At 36.9% G+C, this 20,023-nt stretch overlaps 2 protein-coding genes and 1 long non-coding RNA gene across 5 annotated transcripts in view; all 3 read left to right on the forward strand.

Annotated features, from left to right (window-relative positions):
• The window catches only part of LOC135936381 (WD repeat-containing protein 55 homolog), a 38,312-nt gene extending 35,171 nt beyond the window's left edge, over positions 1 to 3,141 (forward strand). For both annotated transcript variants that reach the window (XM_065479175.1, XM_065479176.1), the window contains exon 5: positions 2,793 to 3,141. In XM_065479175.1, the coding sequence (XP_065335247.1) occupies positions 2,793 to 3,036 (244 nt within the window). In that variant the 3' untranslated portion in view covers positions 3,037 to 3,141. The remainder of the gene's footprint in view (positions 1 to 2,792) is intronic.
• Positions 3,142 to 6,792: 3,651 nt separating this feature from the next.
• Positions 6,793 to 7,640, forward strand: LOC135935059 (uncharacterized). The gene is made up of 4 exons (XR_010574169.1): positions 6,793 to 7,064; positions 7,123 to 7,270; positions 7,330 to 7,447; positions 7,508 to 7,640. It is a non-coding gene; the product is annotated as an uncharacterized LOC135935059 (long non-coding RNA).
• Positions 7,641 to 14,602: 6,962 nt separating this feature from the next.
• Positions 14,603 to 20,016, forward strand: LOC135936390 (serine/threonine-protein phosphatase 4 regulatory subunit 2-like). 2 transcript variants are annotated; one of them, XM_065479184.1, is made up of 8 exons: positions 14,603 to 14,764; positions 14,844 to 15,087; positions 15,687 to 15,806; positions 15,866 to 15,975; positions 17,372 to 17,706; positions 18,044 to 18,208; positions 19,402 to 19,518; positions 19,581 to 20,016. In XM_065479184.1, the coding sequence occupies exons 1-8, from the start codon at positions 14,719 to 14,721 to the stop codon at positions 19,692 to 19,694; spliced, it is 1,251 nt and encodes a 416-aa protein (XP_065335256.1). In that variant the 5' UTR covers positions 14,603 to 14,718; the 3' UTR covers positions 19,695 to 20,016. The 2 variants fall into 2 exon arrangements, with proteins under 2 accessions (XP_065335256.1, XP_065335257.1); XM_065479185.1 differs by having other exon boundaries at positions 18,044 to 18,199.
• Positions 20,017 to 20,023: the final 7 nt, after the last annotated feature.

Genomic DNA, 20,023 nt, shown 5'->3' on the forward strand with positions numbered 1-20,023 from the left:
GGGAGCAAATTTTTCTTCCTGGGAGTCCTGGTCCCGAAAAAATGTTTCCTGTTACCAGAATTTCCTGGTGCCCTTACCAAATATTTTTCCCGGGAATTCCCGCTCCCGACTCTTATTTCCCGATCCTTCCCGCTCCCGATTTCCCGCCAAAAATTTTGAAATCGAAAGTAGACACCAGCAATGTTCGTTGATAATTTTTAATTCTTAGCTCTCATATATTTACAAATACAAACTTTCTATGCTCTTTTATTTTTCCATGTTGAAGTTGAAAATTAATGTACTTTGGGTTGATATAAAAATTCACTGAGGCAATTTTTACTGGGCCACGTTAAATACTTCGTTTCAAATAAAATTCAATTTTTGTAAAAATGCAGATTATAATACTCAAACAAAACCTAAAAAAATGCATTTTATACTGATCAAGAACTACTATTTCGACTCTTTTAAGTTGCGAGAATCATCACACGTCAATGAAAGAAAATTCTGTAACATTTTTAGTAATATTGGATGACAGAAAAGAAATATTACAGCTTGAACTCCGCAAATTGAAATTAGGACAGTTAATAAAGTTATCAAACCGTAAAAAATATCTAATATACAAAACATTCCTAAAATTTTTTTAAACATTCTAGGAAAATTAAAAGCTAGTTGCGAAATTTGAATTTTGACTAGGTTACCGGGAATTCCCGCTCTCGGCAACACTTTCCCGCTCCCGTCCCGACCGTGGTTCCCTTCTAAAAATTTGGCTGCTGGCGCCGGGAATTCCCGGGAGATTCCGAGAGTCCTGATACATTCCCGTCCCGGCGAACGCACTATTATTTCAGAGTGACTTTTCGACAGAGATAAATTCGACAGAGAGTAAATTACGCTACTGAAGATAAAGAGCTACTTCAAAAACGAAACGTAAGTTCTTACTGCGACTGTGACACGTGTCAAGGCAAACAGGAGCAACTGGTAGCAAGAGACGCGCAGGAGAAGTGACGACGCTCACAGGAGAAATCAGGATGCGATGTGCTTGCTGCCGCCGCTGCCAGCTGAAAAGATTCCTTTATTGAAGGATATGCTGGGGGTGGACGTGAAACCTCTTTGGGTGGTCGCTAGTCAGTAAGCGACTGGAACCTAACCTACTTTCAAAATGGGCAGTGCTCGCTTAACGTTTAAGGAAAAATTAGGACCCAGGTGCCAATCTCCGTGGATCCACCGGAATATCCCGGGGAATGTGTTTCCACCCCGTTTTAAAAGTTGACTATTGTTACGTAGAAGTCACGCGAAGTTAATTAATATTGCTTAGAGCTTTACTATTCGTAACATTGTTTCCGAAAATGACGATAATAGCGAGCATAAAGCTCGAAAATACAAGAGAGATCATTCTAGGATGATCCACCTCCTGCTCGCGGCCAGCTACTTAGCCAATACTTTGACTTTATTTCCACCACAAATGGAGATATTTTCATTAAATTAGCCACCAAACAACTCTTCATATATCATAATTAATCGATAAAATTAAACCTTCTCACTACCGCTAAACTTTCGCGCCAAAAGCTTCTGCCGGGCATGCGTGGCAACAGCGCTCAACCTTCAACAATCAACAATGGCGAGCATGCCGGCCCACGCCACCCACGCCCACGCTTATATCGAGCATTTTATTGCTTCCATCTCGATAAAAAAAACTTTGTCGCACCCGAATCTAGGGTTTTAGTGGTCCTACTTACAAGAAATACGCACCGTTTGACTCGTCTTGAAATGAATTAAATAACTAAATTGTTTGAAGAAGACAATTAATCGTCAACGTCGTGCTTAAGGTGTTAAAACGGACGAAAAATGCTAAATTTCACGTTGTTAAGGGGGTTAAAAGGGGGTTGGGTGGTTGGTTGGTCTCATATACCCCTTTATTACACTTGGGGACGTCGAGACGAGTCTAACAGTATGCAGTTTTTTAATACCGGATGATTAGAAGTTTAGATTTGGTCGATTATCTTTTTTTCTCGTCCTCGAAAAACATGAGTTTTCATATTTTTCAGTTTATATTAAAAACATTTGAAATTTTAGCGTTTCTAACTTAATTTTTCGTGCTCTACAAAATGGCTATAGAAAAAATAAAATTTTCAATACGATCATTTTCAAATTTGAGTTTAAAATAAAAATATCAATTTTAATGACCTTGAACTTTGACCTATGACTTTGGGGTCAACATAAAAGTTGTTTGCCTTGTTGAGACGAGTACATCAGTTTTTTAATTTTGGTTCTAGGACCACTCTGAGCAAAGTTATGAAGTATTGAAAGAATTGGCTCATTTACCATATTTAGGAGGATACAAATTTAATGATAAAAAACGTCACTAGATAGCGTTCTAGTGCTCGGATTGGTTTGAAATTTTTGTCAAGTTATGAAAAGTTAACCCTAAGCGAACAATTTTTTTCATACTTCTGACCAAAAGTGCCCCAAAATCCATCCTCTCTTTTGAGCAAATGAAATTAATTGCTTTCAGAATTAGAATAATTTATCAGTGAGAAGATAAAAAAGTACTTTTTAACCTTGAAAGTTAAATTTTATGTATTCCTCTGAGAATTTTCCAGTTAAGACAATTATTCCAACTTTGATTTGAGGCTGATTTTCTTGAAAATTTACACTGCTAGCTCTATATTTTTTAACTGTGCATGATCATTAGAACCTAATCTGTGTGTTGCGGAGAAATACACTTTCGTTCCTCTTTAAAAACATCAGTTTCCATTTTATTTGTATTTATCAAATGCATATTTTACAAAAATTGAAGTTGAACATTGATTTTGCAGAGCGACACACTTGTTCCCGCATAAGCAACTTGGCATTGTCGGCACACACCTGTCGTCGACCGTGGAAAGCATGGACGCATCTGGCGACGGTGAGTTGATTGCGACAAGCGGCTTTTCTAACGTGATCCACTTAGACGGCCTGGTCGTGTCCGAGAGGGAGAAGAACGACAAGAAGGTGCTCAAACACAACCTGCCCTCGTCTAATGTACGAAACGCCGGCGACTTTTTCCAAGACATGGCGTGAACAAATGATTATGCCTTTATGAATAGAGTGGTACAATTATTTAGGAACTTGACATTTTTAATATTGACAGCGTCCTTTTACGTTTATAAAGCAATATGCATTTAAACTCTTAATAGATTTTTGAGGTTAATAAAAGGGATTTATATATGGTCTAAATTATTTGCTTGAACAGAAAAATGGAAATCTGCTAAAAACTGGTGCTCTTAAAACGCGAGGAACTTTATAAGAGTAAATTAAACGCTAAATTGATTATGATTAAAGACCTTTTGAGCTAGAATGCTCCAGATATGTGTCTATTCCATAAAGGAAACATTAAATTATTTGGCGTTTTAGTTTTCAGTGAAATCATGGAAATTGAAACAGGGTTGCATTTGCTTACCACCCGGTTTTTTTCACCACTGGTGTTTGACGGTTTTTACCACTCGATTTTTACCAATTTTTTGCTCAAGAATTGCAAGAAATGAATTCTTTCCATTTTTCTTTTGTGCAAATCTAAAATTTTGGTCGGAGTGTTCAAAATTTCCTCCACTGTGCAGATATTTTCTTTTAAATTGCCATTTTGCTGCCTCTATTTCTCCAAAAATTTATCTCTGACAATCTTTCAAGTCAAGGTTACGGACTATAATTAGAAAATTATTGAAAAATAAGTTGAAAACATTGCCTGCAAGAAACTGGTAAAAATTGAACCAAAACCGTTTTTCACCACTGCACTGCATTTAAAAAAAACAGGCTTCCTTTGTGCCGAGATCGCGATCATAGAAAAAGGAAAAAGGAAAACCAAAATCAGTCCAGCGGCCATTCGCCGTAAAAACGTCAGAAAATATTTTTTATTAAAAAAAAAACTCATTACGATTCTACGGCGATTGGCTGAACCGAATTTAGTTTTCAGCACGTCAAAAAACAAAGCAAATTAAGTGAAGAATACACAGTGACAGGATTGAGTCTGAAATTGTAGCGGAAATTCGTTAAAACTAAATTTTTAATAAAGTCTATGGTTGCGCTCTCTGTTGAAAAAAAAAATTTTTTTGAACCAGGATAAAGTAGATTAATACTTTATTTTTCTTGACAGATTAGGATTCATCGCTTTTGGGATTGTCTTTGTAGAGAAATAAATCAGATTTTGAAGTACCGGGAGACATTCCACCATTTGAAAAACGTAATAGTTTTACAGAAGACTCTAAAAAAATACTTATATGTATATTAACTTTGTCTTCAACTGAAAATTCTTATAAAATTTCCTCTTCCTGTCAAACCATGACCTCTAAACGTAAAATATGGTTATCATTGTTTGACAAAAGCTTTTGTTCAATAATGGGTGGGTTCAACAATATTGAACAGAGACCTTTTGTACCTTCCCCTAACTTGCTGCCTCACTGTGAAAAATGGTAGCACAACAAGAGAAAAGAAAAAGCCTTGAAGTGCTTGGTCGGTTCATAACCTCCCCCGGCTCCCCCCACAAACTATTTCTTCCTTACTTCTGGGAAATCCTAGCATATTGTTAATTCCATACATATAATTCCAAAAATGCTCCTTTGTCTCTCAGTTGAGCTCTCTGTGGGCGCACGCATCAGCTTTCTGTCAGCTCTCTCACTCAGGTCTTCCCTTCGAATTTTTAACGCCGTTTCTCGTTCATGTAACTTTTTTTAAATTTATTTTAACTCGAAGCGCACTTCCCTATTTTTTAACATTATATTTGCAGCATTTTTTACAAGTGATAGACTTCAAGTAATGGCGGAGGAACAACAGCAGGGCCTAGGGAATGAACCTGATTCTCCTAACCAGGGGGAAATGGAGAATTGGAAAAAATCGGTTTCCTCAGAAGTGAGAAAGATCAAAATTTTAAGACTGTAAGCAAAATATATTATTGACTAAATCAAATCACTAAAATATCTCTCCGATTCGGCAGAATTAATGCTATGTGTCCATCGAGTCCCTATTATTGTGATCTAGAAAACACTACAAATATTTAATATTATTACCTCAATAATTTCCTGATGTCCTCCCTGTATATCTCTGACGAAGCGCTGTTTTCTGTTGTGTGTGTGAGACTGCATTTCATCTCATCCTACATTTCTGCTCTCTCATCCTACCTCAAACCCCCCCCCCTTCCCCTAAAATATTTAAGTGGAATTTTGTCTGTTCAATGGTGGTTTTTTCCCCTCAATTCGTATACCGTGTCAAAATATTTTTCCTTTGTGATGCTTACAATGTGACCTGAACCCGAAAGAAATATGTCATTTTTGTCCAGTGAATAACAACAGGAGGAGAATAGAGCGAGAATTCCCAAAAGAAGCTTTATTATCACAAAATGCACTTGCCACAGGTAGCCCTTGCAAAGATTGGGGAATTCTTCCGCCGCGTGCAGTCCTTCAATTCGAGCGGCATCATGTCGTTCAACCCTAAATGAGAACGCTCGCTGGCCTCCTGGACTCCTTGCGTTTGGTGCGGTTGCAGACTAGAGCTCTGCACGGGTGGATTTTTCCCCCGCACCCACTCACGGAATTCTAAATTTGAGCCCGCAGTGCGGTTCGTTCCGAAAACCCGCACCCACGGGTTTTTAAACCGCAAACTTCATACCATAAATTTAGCAATTAACCAGTTGCATAAACCCTTAGTGTTCGAAGCCACCAACAAAAAGGCGTCTCCGTATACTTTGTTAACAAATTTCAATTTTAGGCACTTGCCGCTGTGATTTCAGAATCAATCCTGCTTCTGTGCATTCTTCACTTAATATGCTTTCCTTTGACGTGCTGAAAACGAAAATCAGTCTAGCCATTCGCAATAGAAACGTCGGAAAATATTTTATATTTATATTAACAAGTTTTTCACGATTTGGTACGGATTGGCTTAACCGATATAGGTTTTCAGCACGTCTAACGAATAAATATTAAGTGAAGAATGCACAGTGGCAGGATTGATTCTGAAATTGTAGAGCAAAGTGCCTTAAAATCTAAAATATATGGTGGCGTGATCTGTTGGTAGCTTCGCAAAATATTTCGCGTTTTTTTAGTGCATAAACCCGCAACCGCACCCCACCCACCGCAAATATGACAAACAACTAAACCAAACCACACCACGAGTCGGTTATCCGCGGGTTAAAACCCGCACTACTTTTACACCCGTGCAGGGCCATAGTAGCCAGTATTAGATTTCCGAACTGCTCGAATGCCTCCCATTATTTTAAAATGCATAAACAAATGCTGATGAAAATAAGATAACATTTTTAATGATTTTTTTTTTGTCACAGCGGGCTGGCGCACTCGAGCCCTCGATATCGGGTCCAGGCGCGCATAAGCAATGAGAAATTAGTTAGCAAATCGGGTCTCTTTTGATTATTGCACATTTGAATAAACTGCTAAAACTAATATTTTATGACCTCCGGTTTTTTGTTGCTAGTGACAATTTTTTATTGTTTCTGTGTATTAATCTACTTAATTCTGCTTAAGGTTTAAATTATTAAAATTTAAGGCAGTCGTCCCCTGAATTCCTTTGTATTTTTGTTTTACATGGAAAAATCGACCCCATTTTAATTTTAAAATAATATTGTAACATTGGTCCATTTTAAATTTTATTCAAAATTACTTTTATAAGTTTTCTTTCTTTTTCTATGATTGCAATAGACTCAATGGAATTTTGTCGTTAGAAGGTGGGAAGTGGGAATAGCTACATTTTAGTGATTTTATGAATTTCACAAAAATCCAGCCGCTTGTTTTGGGTGAGCGGCAAGCTTTACTTCATAATCCCCGAGGTACAACCCCTAACTCGCTCCAACAGTGAAAAAAGGTCACAGACCTGATCACATCAAGAAAAAAGAAAAAATCCTTGAAGTGCTTGGTTGGTTTATTACCTCACCCCACAATCTATTTCTCCCTTACTTCTGCGAAATCCCAGCATATTCTTAATTCCATACATAAAATGTTCAAAGAATTCTCCTTCGTCTTGAGAGTGAATCTGTGGGCCACATAAGCTTTCTGCCAGCTCTCTCACCAGGTCTTCCCTTCGAATTTTTAACGCCGTATCTCGTTCATGTAATCCTATTTTTAATTTATTTCCACACTTCCCTATTTTCTAACATTATAATTGCAGCATTTTTTACGAGTGATAGACTTCCAGCAATGGCGGAGGGAGGACAGCAAGGCCCAGGGAATGGACCTAATGCTCCTAACCAGGGAGTAAATGGCGATTGGCGAGTAACGTTCCAGCCAGCACTCAGAAATAATAATGCTGTTAGACTGTAAGCAAAATTTATAATTGACTAAATCAAATCACTAAAATATCTTCGCGGTTCGACAGAATTGATGCTATCCATCCATTGGGTCCCCATGATGACCCAGAAAGCATCGCTTTTGTTTATATATGCAACTATGCCAGAAGAATTGAAACAGTAATTTTTGAAATGGCGCGTAGTGAGGTGAGTTCTGTCTCAGAGGCACTCAGATCTATTATGAATGCTAAGAATGCCTTTTTCCAGGACCATTATGACCAATTGATTCAAAATATGACTCACATTTTCGCATCGTCGCGGGAAACTCAAGAAGGTCAAGACGAACAAATATTAGCATTACAAGACGAAGGACAAGAATGAGCTAAATGAAATAAAAAAGTCGTTATATAGAAGTAAATTTGCCTGTCATTTATTTTTTATTCCTTCCTGTCGATGAGAAAATATTTTTAGTAAAAATCAATTGGTAAAGAAGGATCGATTTTACAAATTCATTGCACATTTTGTACTTTTTAACTATCTAATAGTTTGTTTGATAACTATTTCTATTTTGTCTTTAAAAATTGGAACTGAAAGACTCTGTACAGCTTTGATGTTTTTCAAATGGTAATGAATATGTATCCCTAATACTTCAAATATTATTTATTTCTCGACAAAAAGTATCCATAAGCGCTGGACAGATCTCAACAAGAGGAATCCAGATCTGTCGAGGAAAATTTTGAAGAAATTTGCAACATTTTATTTTAACTAAAGACCTCAGCGGCTAGATTTTATGTTGCAACAAATGGGACCGGCTTACAATTAGCAGAATTTTCAGCCCAGCGGCGGTGGCAGCTGGCGGCCGAAAATATTTTAAATTTGAAGTTTGACACTTCGTAACAGCTTGAAGGGTCGGAAGATATTTTTGTTCTCCTGCACTGTTTAATTTTTTAACCTTTTTCACCGTCGGCTGGCTCAGCTTAGCCGCAAAGATTCACGGCTGCTGGCGGCTGCCCATGTGACCCAAAAATTTGCGCGGTTGTATATGAGACCTATAATTTTATCTGATGCAAAAGTTCTTTTTTGATTATTGCACATTTGAATAAACTGCTAAAACTAATATTTTATGACCTTCGGTTTTTTGTTGCTAGTGACAATTTTTTATTGTTTCTGTGTATTAATCTACTTAATTCTGCTTAAGGTTTAAATTATTAAAATTTAAGGCAGTCGTCCCCTGAATTCCTTTGTATTTTTGTTTTACATGGAAAAATCGACCCCATTTTAATTTTAAAATAATATTGTAACATTGGTCCATTTTAAATTTTATTCAAAATTACTTTTATAAGTTTTCTTTCTTTTTCTATGATTGCAATAGACTCAATGGAATTTTGTCGTTAGAAGGTGGGAAGTGGGAATAGCTACATTTTAGGGATTTTATGAATTTCACAAAAATGCAGCCGCATATTTTGGGCGAGCGGCAAGCTTTACTTCGTAATCCTCGAGGTATAACTCATAACTCGCTCCAACAGTGAAAAAAGGAAACATACCTGATCACATCAAGTAAAGAGAAAAAATCCTTGAAGCGCTTGATCGATCATTGCCTCACATCCCACAAACTCTCAAAATGCTCCCTTACTTCAGCGAGATTCTGGCATATTCTTAATTCCCGTAATTCCATACATAAAATGTTCAAAGAATTCTCCTTCGTCTTGAGAGTGAATCTGTGGGCCACATAAGCTTTCTGTCAGCTCTCTCACCAGGTCTTCTCTTCGAATTTTTAACGCCGTATCTCGTTCATGTAATCCTATTTTTAATTTATTTCACACTTCCCTATTTTCTAACATTGTAATTGCAGCATATTTTACTAGTGATAGACTTCCAGTAATGGCGGAGAGACGACAGCAAGGCCCAGGGAATGGACCTAATGCTCCTAACCAGGGAGTAATGGGCGATTGGCGAGTAACGTTCCCGCCAGCACTCAGAAATAGTAATATTTTTAGACTGTAAGCAAAATTTATAATTGACTAAATCAAATCACTAAAATATCTCTGCGATTCGACAGAATGAATGCTATCCATCCATTGGGTCCCCATCATGACCCACAAAGCAATGCTTTTGTTTTTCTATCCGCAACTATGTCAGAAGAATTGAAACAGTAATTTTTGAAATGGTGGATAGTGAGGTGAGTACTGTGTCAGAGGCACCCAGATCTATTATGAATGCTAAGTTAACTTTTATCCAGGAACATTATGACCAATTGATTCAAGATAGGATTCACATTTTCGAATTGTGGAGAATTTAAAGAAGGTCAAGACGAACAAATAGTAGCATTTCAAGACCAAGGACAAGAATGAGCTAAATGAAATAAAAAAGTATTTATATAGAAGTAAATTTGTCTTTAATTTTTTTTTTATTTTCTGGCAATGAGAGGATATGGAAAAATTAATTGGTAAAGTATGGAAGATTATCCAAATCCATTGCGATATTTTTAACTTTTTTATTTATCTTTGAGTCTGTTTGATGACAATTATTGTTAAGTCTTTTAAAAATTTAAGCTGAAAGAGGAGATTGTTTTAATTAAGAAACTTTTATGGTTTGCTTGTCGTCATTATTATATTACTTCTAATTTTCTCTACGACAATTAACAGACTTCGTAAAAAGATTTTGAACTAATTCCTTCCCTCCAAGAGGATTTAAGAAGAAACTCGCTAAAAACACGTCACTGCATTTTCGTGAATTCTCTGTAAACAAAAACATTTAATAATACTCATCTTCCAATGACAAAATTCCTTTGTGCCGAGATCGCGATCATAGAAAAAGGAAAAAGGAAAACCAAAATCAGTCCAGCGGCCATTCGCCGCAGAAACGTCAGAAAATATTTTTTATTTAAAAAAAGCTATTCTACGGCGATTGGCTGAACCGAATTTAGTTTTCAGCACGTCAAAAAAGAAAGCAAGTTAAGTGAAGAATGCACAGTGACAGAATTGAGTCTGAAATTGTAGCGGAAGTGCGTTAAAACTAAATTTTTAATAAAGTCTATGGTTACGCTCTCTGTTGGTTAAAATTTCCTCTTATAGATCCTGTCAAACCATGACCTCTAAACGTAAAATATGGTTATCATTGTTTGACAAAAGCTTTTGTTCAATAATGGGTTCAACAATATTGAATAGATCTTTTGTACCTTCCCCTAACTTGCTGCCTCGCTGTGAAAAAAGGTTGCACAACAAGAGAAAAGAAAAAGTCTTGAAGTGCTTGGTCGGTTCATAACCTCCCCCGGCTCCCCCCACAAACTATTTCTTCCTTACTTCTGCGAAATCCTAGCATATTGTTAATTCCATACATATAATTCCAAAAATGCTCCTTTGTCTCTCAGTTGAGCTCTCTGTGGGCGCACGCATCAGCTTTCTGTCAGCTCTCTCACTCAGGTCTTCCCTTCGAATTTTTAACGCCGTTTCTCGTTCATGTAATTCTTTTTTTTTAATTTATTTTAACTCGAAGCGCACTTCCCTATTTTTTAACATTATATTTGCAGCATTTTTTACAAGTGATAGACTTCCAGTAATGGCGGAGGGACAACAGCAAGGCCTAGGGAATGAACCTGATTCTCCTAACCAGGGGGAAATGGAGGATTGGAAAAATTCGGTTTCCTCAGAAGTGAGAAAGATCAAAATTTTAAGACTGTAAGCAAAATATGTAATTGACTAAATCAAATCATTAAAATATCTCTGCGATTCGACAGATTGAATGCTATTTGTTCATTTAGTCCCAATGAACAACAAAGCGATGCTTATGTTTTTATGTGCAACTATATCAGAACAATTGAAAATGGAATTTTTGCAACGGCGAATGATAGGGTGAGTACTATCTCAGAGGTACTCTGAGCTATTATGAATATGAGAGTACTATTTTTTCAGGATCATTATTACGATCTGATCGAGGATAAGATTCGCTTTTTCGAATCGAGAAGAAATGAAAGAATGACAAGACGAACAAATAAATGGATGTCTAGATTTAAGAAAAGAAGAGCGTGATAAATTAAATAAAATTTAGTTTAATACAGAAGTATAAATTTGCTATTCATTTTTTTGTAATTTCCTGTCAATGAGAGTATAGACAAAATTAATGGGTAAAAGAATGGCAGATTTTCCGAACTCGTTGCATGTGGAGTTTGTTTGATAAAACAATTTATTTTGTCTTTAAATTTTAACTAACTTTTATGGCTTGCTTGTCGTCAATTGATAATCAATAGCTCTAATTTTCTTTACGTGAAATATTTTTGCTGTGACGATATTTACAGACTTCGTAATTAATTCCTTTTATTCCTTGAAGGGGGTAATAAGTAATGCTCTCGCCCAAATCATGCGAATACATTTTCGTCAACTAAACAAAACACAAATATGAAGCAGTAATTGCCAATAACCACCTTCATAACGACAAAATTCCATTCTTTACGTCGACCTATTTTAAGAATGAAAAATTCAAGAGAGGCAAACATAAAATTCCGTTATTGTATGGTATTTGTGCTTTCCGATTGTGAGCAGGTGGCAACTCGTCGACGTTATGCCTATTTTTATTCTCCTGCGACTTCAAAGCCACCCAAGTCGGGTGAATCAACCCTTGCACCACCCACGTTGCCAAAGTTCAGGTTTTCCTCACAACCATCAGGATAGCTAGATCATTCTCCGCGCGCTCGACAGTTGTTTCGCACAATATATAATTGAATTCCTGGGAATTTCTCATCGATTTTGCTTCTGAATCGCTTTAAAGGTAGGATGTATGTACATTTAATTGATTGACGTAGGTGCGTCTTAAGTAAGATTTTTGGTCTTCGAGTAATTTTGAAATGTAAGCCGCTTAATTCAGATGCTCCTATTTGGTAACAAAAGAAAGCAGAGCGCGCAGGTGATATTTTGTTTCTGCCGCATTTTTATTGCATTTTCATGCAGAAGGAAGTTAACTTTTTTCCATACCTTTAATCAGGGTGGTGTCAAATTAATTCTCCAATCATTCCTAATTACTAATAAAATTAAGGGCATTTTGGGGGGGAAATGGATGTTTTTATTTTATGACTTTAATTTTTATTTAGAAAAAAATTGGTTTATTTGGCAGCTATTTTTCAAGATATTTAAATGTGGAATGTTCTTAAAAATAGCCCTTTGTCAGCTAAAATTTTCGTAAATTTGAGGGAAATTTATCCAGCCAGCTGGCTCGCATTGTTAAGGCATTCTCATTGTCAGGAGAGTCAGAGCAGTGGGAGAGTAGAGCAATTCGGGGATGTTATGCTGGCTGCGGCAAAAGGTGGTTCGTTAGTCAGTCAAAATGCTCAGCGACTCGCCACTCGCTGGTTTACACACCTTTCCAGTGGCATTTTTTTTAAAATAATTAATTCACTTGTTTTAAATATTTGTTATTTTACGTTCATTAAAAATTCATATTGTCCTTATGGGATCAAAAAATCAAATTGAATAGAATCAGGATCATTCATTTTAACCAAAGCTTTGCAGAGAAAAGAGAAAAATTCCTATTTACCTGATTTGTAATCTCTGAAAATTTTGGAAGAGCTGAAATTTGCGCAGGTTGCCGTTTAAATTTCTGATAAAATCAGCTCCAAAGTCAATTTATTTCAACATTTAGGGTAACATTTCCTGATGGTTCGCGAACCCTTTGATAAAATGCTACGAAAATAAAATTTAAATCAAGCTTTGACAAACGTACCGTTTAAATCTCTGAGAAGAAATAAAGTTGAAATTTAATTGTTTCTCGGTCCCAATTTCATGATTGCATATAGCAATTACACAAGCAATAAAATAAATAAACCAGCTGCATTACAAAATGTTCATGATTGTTGACTGCAAAGCTCTACTTAAAATTCAATCAATGTTTTCACTAGTGCAATTATACCTGATATTCTAAGGTAAATTATTTATTTTATTGCGAGACCATAATTTGGACGGTAAAAATGTCAAATTAAATTTTATACCAAGCTAAAAAATAGACAAAATTTCATCAGCTCAAAATAAATTCCACTCAAACAATTTTGAGGCTTTTATAAATTTAGAAATATTTACCTTTTACATAATTCGTCTGATTATATCATCTCTGTAATAACAGAACAACATATTTCAAATGTTTTAGTTCGTTTACCAGCAATGACCGAGAACGAACACATGACTGATTGCATTCGTGGGATGGAAGCACTTGCGGTTGCGTCTTATCCTCAAGCGACAAAATGGCAACAATCACTTTCGCTAGGAGTGCGAAAACACAACGTTGATAGACTGTAAGATAATTATTATTTTTGGCACACAGCTGAATTTTAAATCTATTGTGTATCTCTGATTGGACAGAATTAAAGCAGTTTTACCCTCTTGTGACGACCCCCTAGTTCTGATGGACCCGAGAATAGCTGCCATCTACAAGTTCGCAAGAGTAATTGAGTCTGACTTGTTTAAACATACAAATTGTAGCGTCAGTTCAATCGAATTAATTTTTAAAAATTACCTACTCATCTTCTCTTTTTTTTTACAGTGTGAATATATTAATAAAGTTGCAGTGATGGTCTTTTCATTGTCCAACCGTAGCTTGGAGAGTTTGGATGAAATTGACAGACTGAGTAGCTTGGCGCAGATCTCGAGTGAGGAAAAAACGCAATTCACCCTATCCTGCCACGCAGCATTGGGAGCCATGAAACAACGCAAGGAATGCCTATCAAATGAATGGCCTCTCGAAAAAAGTGACCAGTAACAATTCAAAAATGCTCAAAATTAAAATGTAAAATAAAGATCTCGTAGTGAATAAGCTGTAATTGAGTGGCTTTATTATTCACTTGTGCTCCTTTACATAATTTTTAGAGGAATTTAAATAACTGCCAAACAATTACATTTTTTTTTCAAATAAAATGAGTTTTGTAATCAATTTCAATCAGATGACGCAAAGAAAAAAATTGGAAATTTTGATGGAAGAAATCGTTTACATCGCATAATGGTTCAGGCATTAATTGAAGAATTATTGCTAAGAATTTTCGGAATTTTCATCTTTAACGGAATTTTCTCGCCGAGAACTATCCCAGCAAAATAGTTTCAATTATTTTTAGGTCGTCCTTTCTGACAAGCACGCAACCTCTAAACTTATACCGGTATAAAATCGGTTGAAAAATTAAACCGGTTCCCCTTGATCGAAAAAACCTAACGAAGACAGCAGATTAATCGACAATTTGACCTGTTAAATCAATTTAAAAACCTGAACTATCCATTTTGATTGAAAAATCATCCCAAACACGTCGGAATTACGCGCTCTTTATTTAAAAACCGGCAGCTTTGAAAAAAACCGGTTGTGTCAGTGACATGCCCAAATTCGTCCCTCTAGCGGTGTTTTGTAAACAAAAGGGAGACAGCCAGCTAGCGAGCTTTGTTGATTGTTGGTGTTGCTGCAGCTTTCCCGGCAGCTCCCGTGAGTGTTTGCCGTCCGAAATCGTGTCCGAGATGGAAGCGCCGCTGGACACGGAGGCCGTCTTGGCTTCGCTGAAGGGTGAGTGGCCCCCGTTCCCGCTCCGAGGCGTCTCATTTGCTCATATTTCTCGGGGGGTGTTCTGCTGCTCGATTCGCAGAGCTGGCCAGCGAGCGGCACCAAAAGATCCCTCAGGTGCTGGAGGAGTACCTTCTGCAGGTCGCCCGCACGGGCAACGTCGTCTTCGAGGCGGAGTGGGACGACGTGAAGCGGCTGCTCAAACTCAAGCTGGACAACAACATTGATTTCTTCCAGGACTTCTGCGCTGATTTGCCGTGCGACAAGGACTTTAACCTCCACCAGGTCCGCACCTTCCTCTACGACAGGTTCGACTTCTTCAGCAGGTAAAGAGAAATACCAGGCTCCCAATAAAAGACACGATAATGCACTGAAATTGCAACAAATTAAATTATGTATTTCAGTTTTTTTTACTTAAATTTAATTTTAACCACCTGCAAAACACTCCATAATTTTCTTTTAATATAAGCGGAAAATACTGAAAAAATTTGACCTACATTTAAAAAATTGGGAAAGCTCAATAGGTTCCCGGGTTGCCGTTAAATATTTCCGAGAAAATCAGGTCAAAATTTGCACGCGAATGGCGAGCACTTTCTTCATATTAGAAACCATGATTTCTCTCGTAAGAAGCGAAATTTAGCTCTTAAAATTGGATAAATCGGGATGAGAGGAATCAAAATCAAGGGAATAATCATTTTTTTCCGAGAATTTGGCTAAACCTGAAATTCTCAGTTACTCAGTACTAATTAAATTCTTCCAAATAAATAAAATACTCTATGACCCATTTCCTAGACTAAAATAAATTGAGTTTCCGTTTAATTTAATGAATTAATGCAATTTTAGGGCTGTTCGGGCTGTTCACATTATTAAATTAATTTATAATTATCATTTTTCCTGCCCTGAATTTAATTCAATATTCTTGCAGACCGCCGTTCACAATCCAGAGACTGGTCGAGGTGCTGACGACCTCGAGGAAGCAGTACCAGCGCGTGGACAAGTATCTCCGGGCCGTGGAGAAGAATCTCATGGTCGTCTCCACCGTGGGGTGAGCACCTCGAATCGCCAGGTGGTGCGGAGTTTCAATTAAAATAAATATGTCCACAGGCAAGAAACAGAGTTCCACTGCGAAGCCAAATTCGTCCCCCACTTCAATTACGCCTCGCCGACAGTCTCGAAGGTTGGCCAGGCTGACCTGATTCCCCTTCAAAATGCAGGTGAGTCGAGAGTCGAGACTTTTTTATTGGCATTTGACTGGTTTTAATTGAAATTTGACCGTTAGGCTTTCTAGATTTTTTTACCAACTCTGTTCTAAGTTAAATTAAGCATTTTTTAGATTTAAATGGTACGTTTGGAAATATAAGATGATGTAATATTTTTATCCATCGTCTCAAAGAATTTTCACACCGAGGAACTATTAAAAATTCTTTAGTTAATAATCGACCATCTAAAGACTTCCAAATTTCTCAAAAAGGATCAATGTACTGTCTAAATTGAAAGGAAATATTTGTTTTTAAACATTTTGCGGCTGTAAAATTTTGATTATGACCCAAAAAATCAATTTAATTTTAATTCCGTCCTATTTAATCATTTTTGGCCTCAATAACAGGATGTTAACCTTATTGAAATCCTGAGATCAATACATCGTCATCAAAATGATTTAATTAAATCATTTAAATTTGACCTGTTAGCTCTCTCTGTCTCTGCAAACCCTGAAAATGAACTTAATTAACGGGAGAAACGCTTGGAAATGTGTGATTCAAAATTTTTCAAATGGAAATATTTTTTTGTCAAAAACAGTAAAAAATTTACATTTCGAATTTTCCAGAAAGGATCGAGATCCAAAAATAACTTAATTGGATAATATTTAGCGAGATAAAGTACTGCAGATTGTGTATAGATTTCACTTTCCCTGGTATTGTTCGTCCTTTTCACGCAAAAGGCTCAAAATAGATCAAACAACTGATGTAGATTGTTTCCCGATTTAGATGAAAAATATTTTTTCTTTTTATAAAGAATTGTAATCCCACCACACGTGTTTCATTGTAACAAAAAGATCGATTTTGCTGACAATAAAAAAAAAACTCAGAAATAGCCAGGGATATAAATTCGGGTAAAAAATCTCCAGTCTAAACCCTTGTAAACAAATTGCATTCTTTAGCCGTACAAGACTTAACCCTCGTTAATTTATTAAACTCGACCATTTTCGGCGATTCCAGTTAGGACTATTTCACGAGATAAAATGCAAATCAATAATAGAATATTATAAAACGATAAAAGTCCAAAATACGCCTAGCAACGCACCTGTTTCACGATTACGCCACAATAATATAAACAGATAAAAATGTTTTTTTAGTTACAAGCACCAATTTTTCCTTTCGTCAAACTGCACTTGAGAAACCTAAACAAGTCGGAAACAAACATTGGTTTTCAATTTGCGTGGCTTTGCTAAAAAGATATTCAAAATATTAAAATTAACATGGAATTACTTTTGCTTGATTATGTTACAAAATTCGTAAAACCATATTATCAATTTAAATTGATTTTTAATGAGCGTGTGTTATTAAAAAAAGTCATGATCTTTAATTAAAGATAAAAACTCGGCTTTTGCAGCTTTGAACTTTGACGTGTCGAGCCGGTTTTCGAGTCGCGTGTTCATCAAGCCGCCACACCCGCTGATGGGCGACGAGAGCGACGACGAGGACGAAGACGACGACATGGATGATGACTCGGACGTGCCGTTCATCCACCCGGCGCTCGAAGGCATGGAGCCGATGGACACCTCCGAGACCGACTCGTGCGGTCTCAGGAACGGAGTGCGCAAGCGGAAGCTGCGCCCTGAACAGCCCGAGTGCAGACCCAGCGGCAGCGAGCCCAACGGCCAGGGCCCGCAGGCGGCCGCTGTGCCGGCGGCCACAATCACCGCCATCGAAGCCGAACAGAAAGAGGTGAGAATGATTTTTCTTTTTATTAAATTAATTGAAAATTTTACAATTATTTTATTCTTATTTTCAGAAAGCATTTGGAATATTTGAAGAATTAAATAGCAATTTTTTAAAGGCTTTTATTTCAAGCTATAAAAATTATATTAATTTCTGCTGACTTTAAAGACAGGTGACAATTTATTCTAACGCATTTTGCATCTCTCCTATTATTCCGTTTTAATTATATTTATTTAATACCACTTAAAGTATAACCAACTGCTTTTTCAGCCTACAATTTAGATTGAGGTCATCTAACTCTCGATTTGTAAGCTGAGACGCTTTCTTTCTATTTTGATTTCAGACTGAACAGCCACCTGCCAAGGTTGAAAAGCCTTCTGAAGAAAACGCCAAGCAACTTGTCAGTGACAAGGAAGAGACTAAACAGCCTGAGCCGCCTGCCCAAGAGGCTGAGCCCGTTCCTGAGAAGGAAGACGAAGAGGCGCCGCAGGAACCTCAGGTGGCGCAGGTAATTTTTTTTTCTAATTTTCATCGAAATTGATTACTTTGAAAAGTAATTTTATTAAAACAAAAATTGTAAATTATGTGTCAGAGAGTCAAAACCATCTAAAATCGCTAAAATCTTAAATATTGCACCAATTACAGTCTAATAAAGTTTATTTAAAAGAAGCGCATATAAAAATATGGTAAATTTTCAATTTTATGTGGAGTCATACTCAGTTGGCGCTTGATAGATTGAATTATAACTCAAAAGCCAGTTTTTTCAGCCTGTAAAATGTTAATTTAATTCAATTCCCCTCACTTTGAGAGCAGAAAATAGGGCAATGGATTGAACATATATTCATGGGATGACTTTTCCCTCTTAGTCAGGTATTTTCTGCCAAAATCATGATATTTGGACTGAAACTGTTGGTGTTCCGCCAAAACATCCGTTTTTGGTGTAATTTGGAACGGAAATTTAACTGAAACGCATTTCCTCTCTGGAAATTTGCTAGGTTTGGCACAACGCTTCAATTTTCTGATTTTCTAGCAGGGTTCCGATTTTTCCACGTCAAAAATCCAATGAAACCCACTATTTTAGCCAAGGCTTTAATATTTTCAGTGTCAAAAATCGACAAAATGCGGGAAAACTAAAAAATGGCGTTTTGTTATTTTTTGGTTTTTTTTTCTGCATTTTGCGCATTGCAAATTTAGCGAGCCTTCGAGTATGGGGAATGAATTACTTTGTTTCTTAAAAAAATGCAGTGAATAGCAAATCTGAAAAATCCCGGAATAAAAAAAGACCCCCAATAAAACACAGGTGGTTTGGGCAAAATGTATAAAACCCGGGTTTTTCGGAACCCTGTATTCTAGAAACCTATCGAGTTCCGAGGAAAAAAAATATATGAGGATCATAATTTGTTTTTGCAAAGAGAAAAATAACGGTTTTGAATCAAATTGAGTTTTTATGGTGATTTCTAGCGATTTTCTTTATTTATTTTTTGTTTCTAAATAATAATTACGTAAGCGAATTTTAGAGATCATTTTTTTAACTAGAGCTCGAGTCTTTTGAAAATCAATTGAATAAAATTCCCTGGAGCATTGATATAACATTTATGGTCAGAAAATAATTTTTCTATCAAATATTTACAAACCATCAAAATAAAGTCCCCATCTTCTCTTCTTTTAATTTATCCACAATCTTGAATTCGACCTTTTCAGGAAAGCAGCCCTGAAAAAGCAGCCGAGTCATCCGAAGTGAGTCCCGCCGCCGCAGCAGTAGTGGAAGAGGCGCAAAAGACCGAGGAAATCGAAAAACCCAACGAGGAGAAATCTGAGGTGAATTTTTTCCCCCTAACAAACTCCTATCCTCAGCCCTAATTATTTTATTCCTCCCAAAGGAGAGCGAGGAACGAGCCGAGGAGGAAACGGTCGCTGCCGTCACCGTGGAGACGCCGGCCGAAGAGGAGAAGCCAACGAAAGAGAAGGAGGAACCGACAGCCGAGGCTGCGTAACTCATTTTTTAATCAGGTTTTATGCGCGGACGGAGAAAAATGAGGTGACGGCTTGTATGCTAGTGCAAAATACTGGGAGCGAACCTGGGTCCACGGCTGGAGAGGATTTTATTGTTCGTCATTGTGCAGAGATTGTCCTGATTTATATACATACATATACACACACACACACAGACACATGTTCGCAATTTTAAAACGTAGATGCATTTACTTGTGATTTTAATCGATCATTTCGCTCTTTATATAGGATCTTTAGCGTATAGTTACTGTAAAAGTAAGGTGACTAACCATTATTAAAATTTGGATACCAAATAAGAATCGATGCAAGG

Source organism: Cloeon dipterum, chromosome 2 (assembly GCF_949628265.1).
Source record: "Cloeon dipterum chromosome 2, ieCloDipt1.1, whole genome shotgun sequence".
Lineage (NCBI taxonomy): Eukaryota > Metazoa > Arthropoda > Insecta > Ephemeroptera > Baetidae > Cloeon > Cloeon dipterum.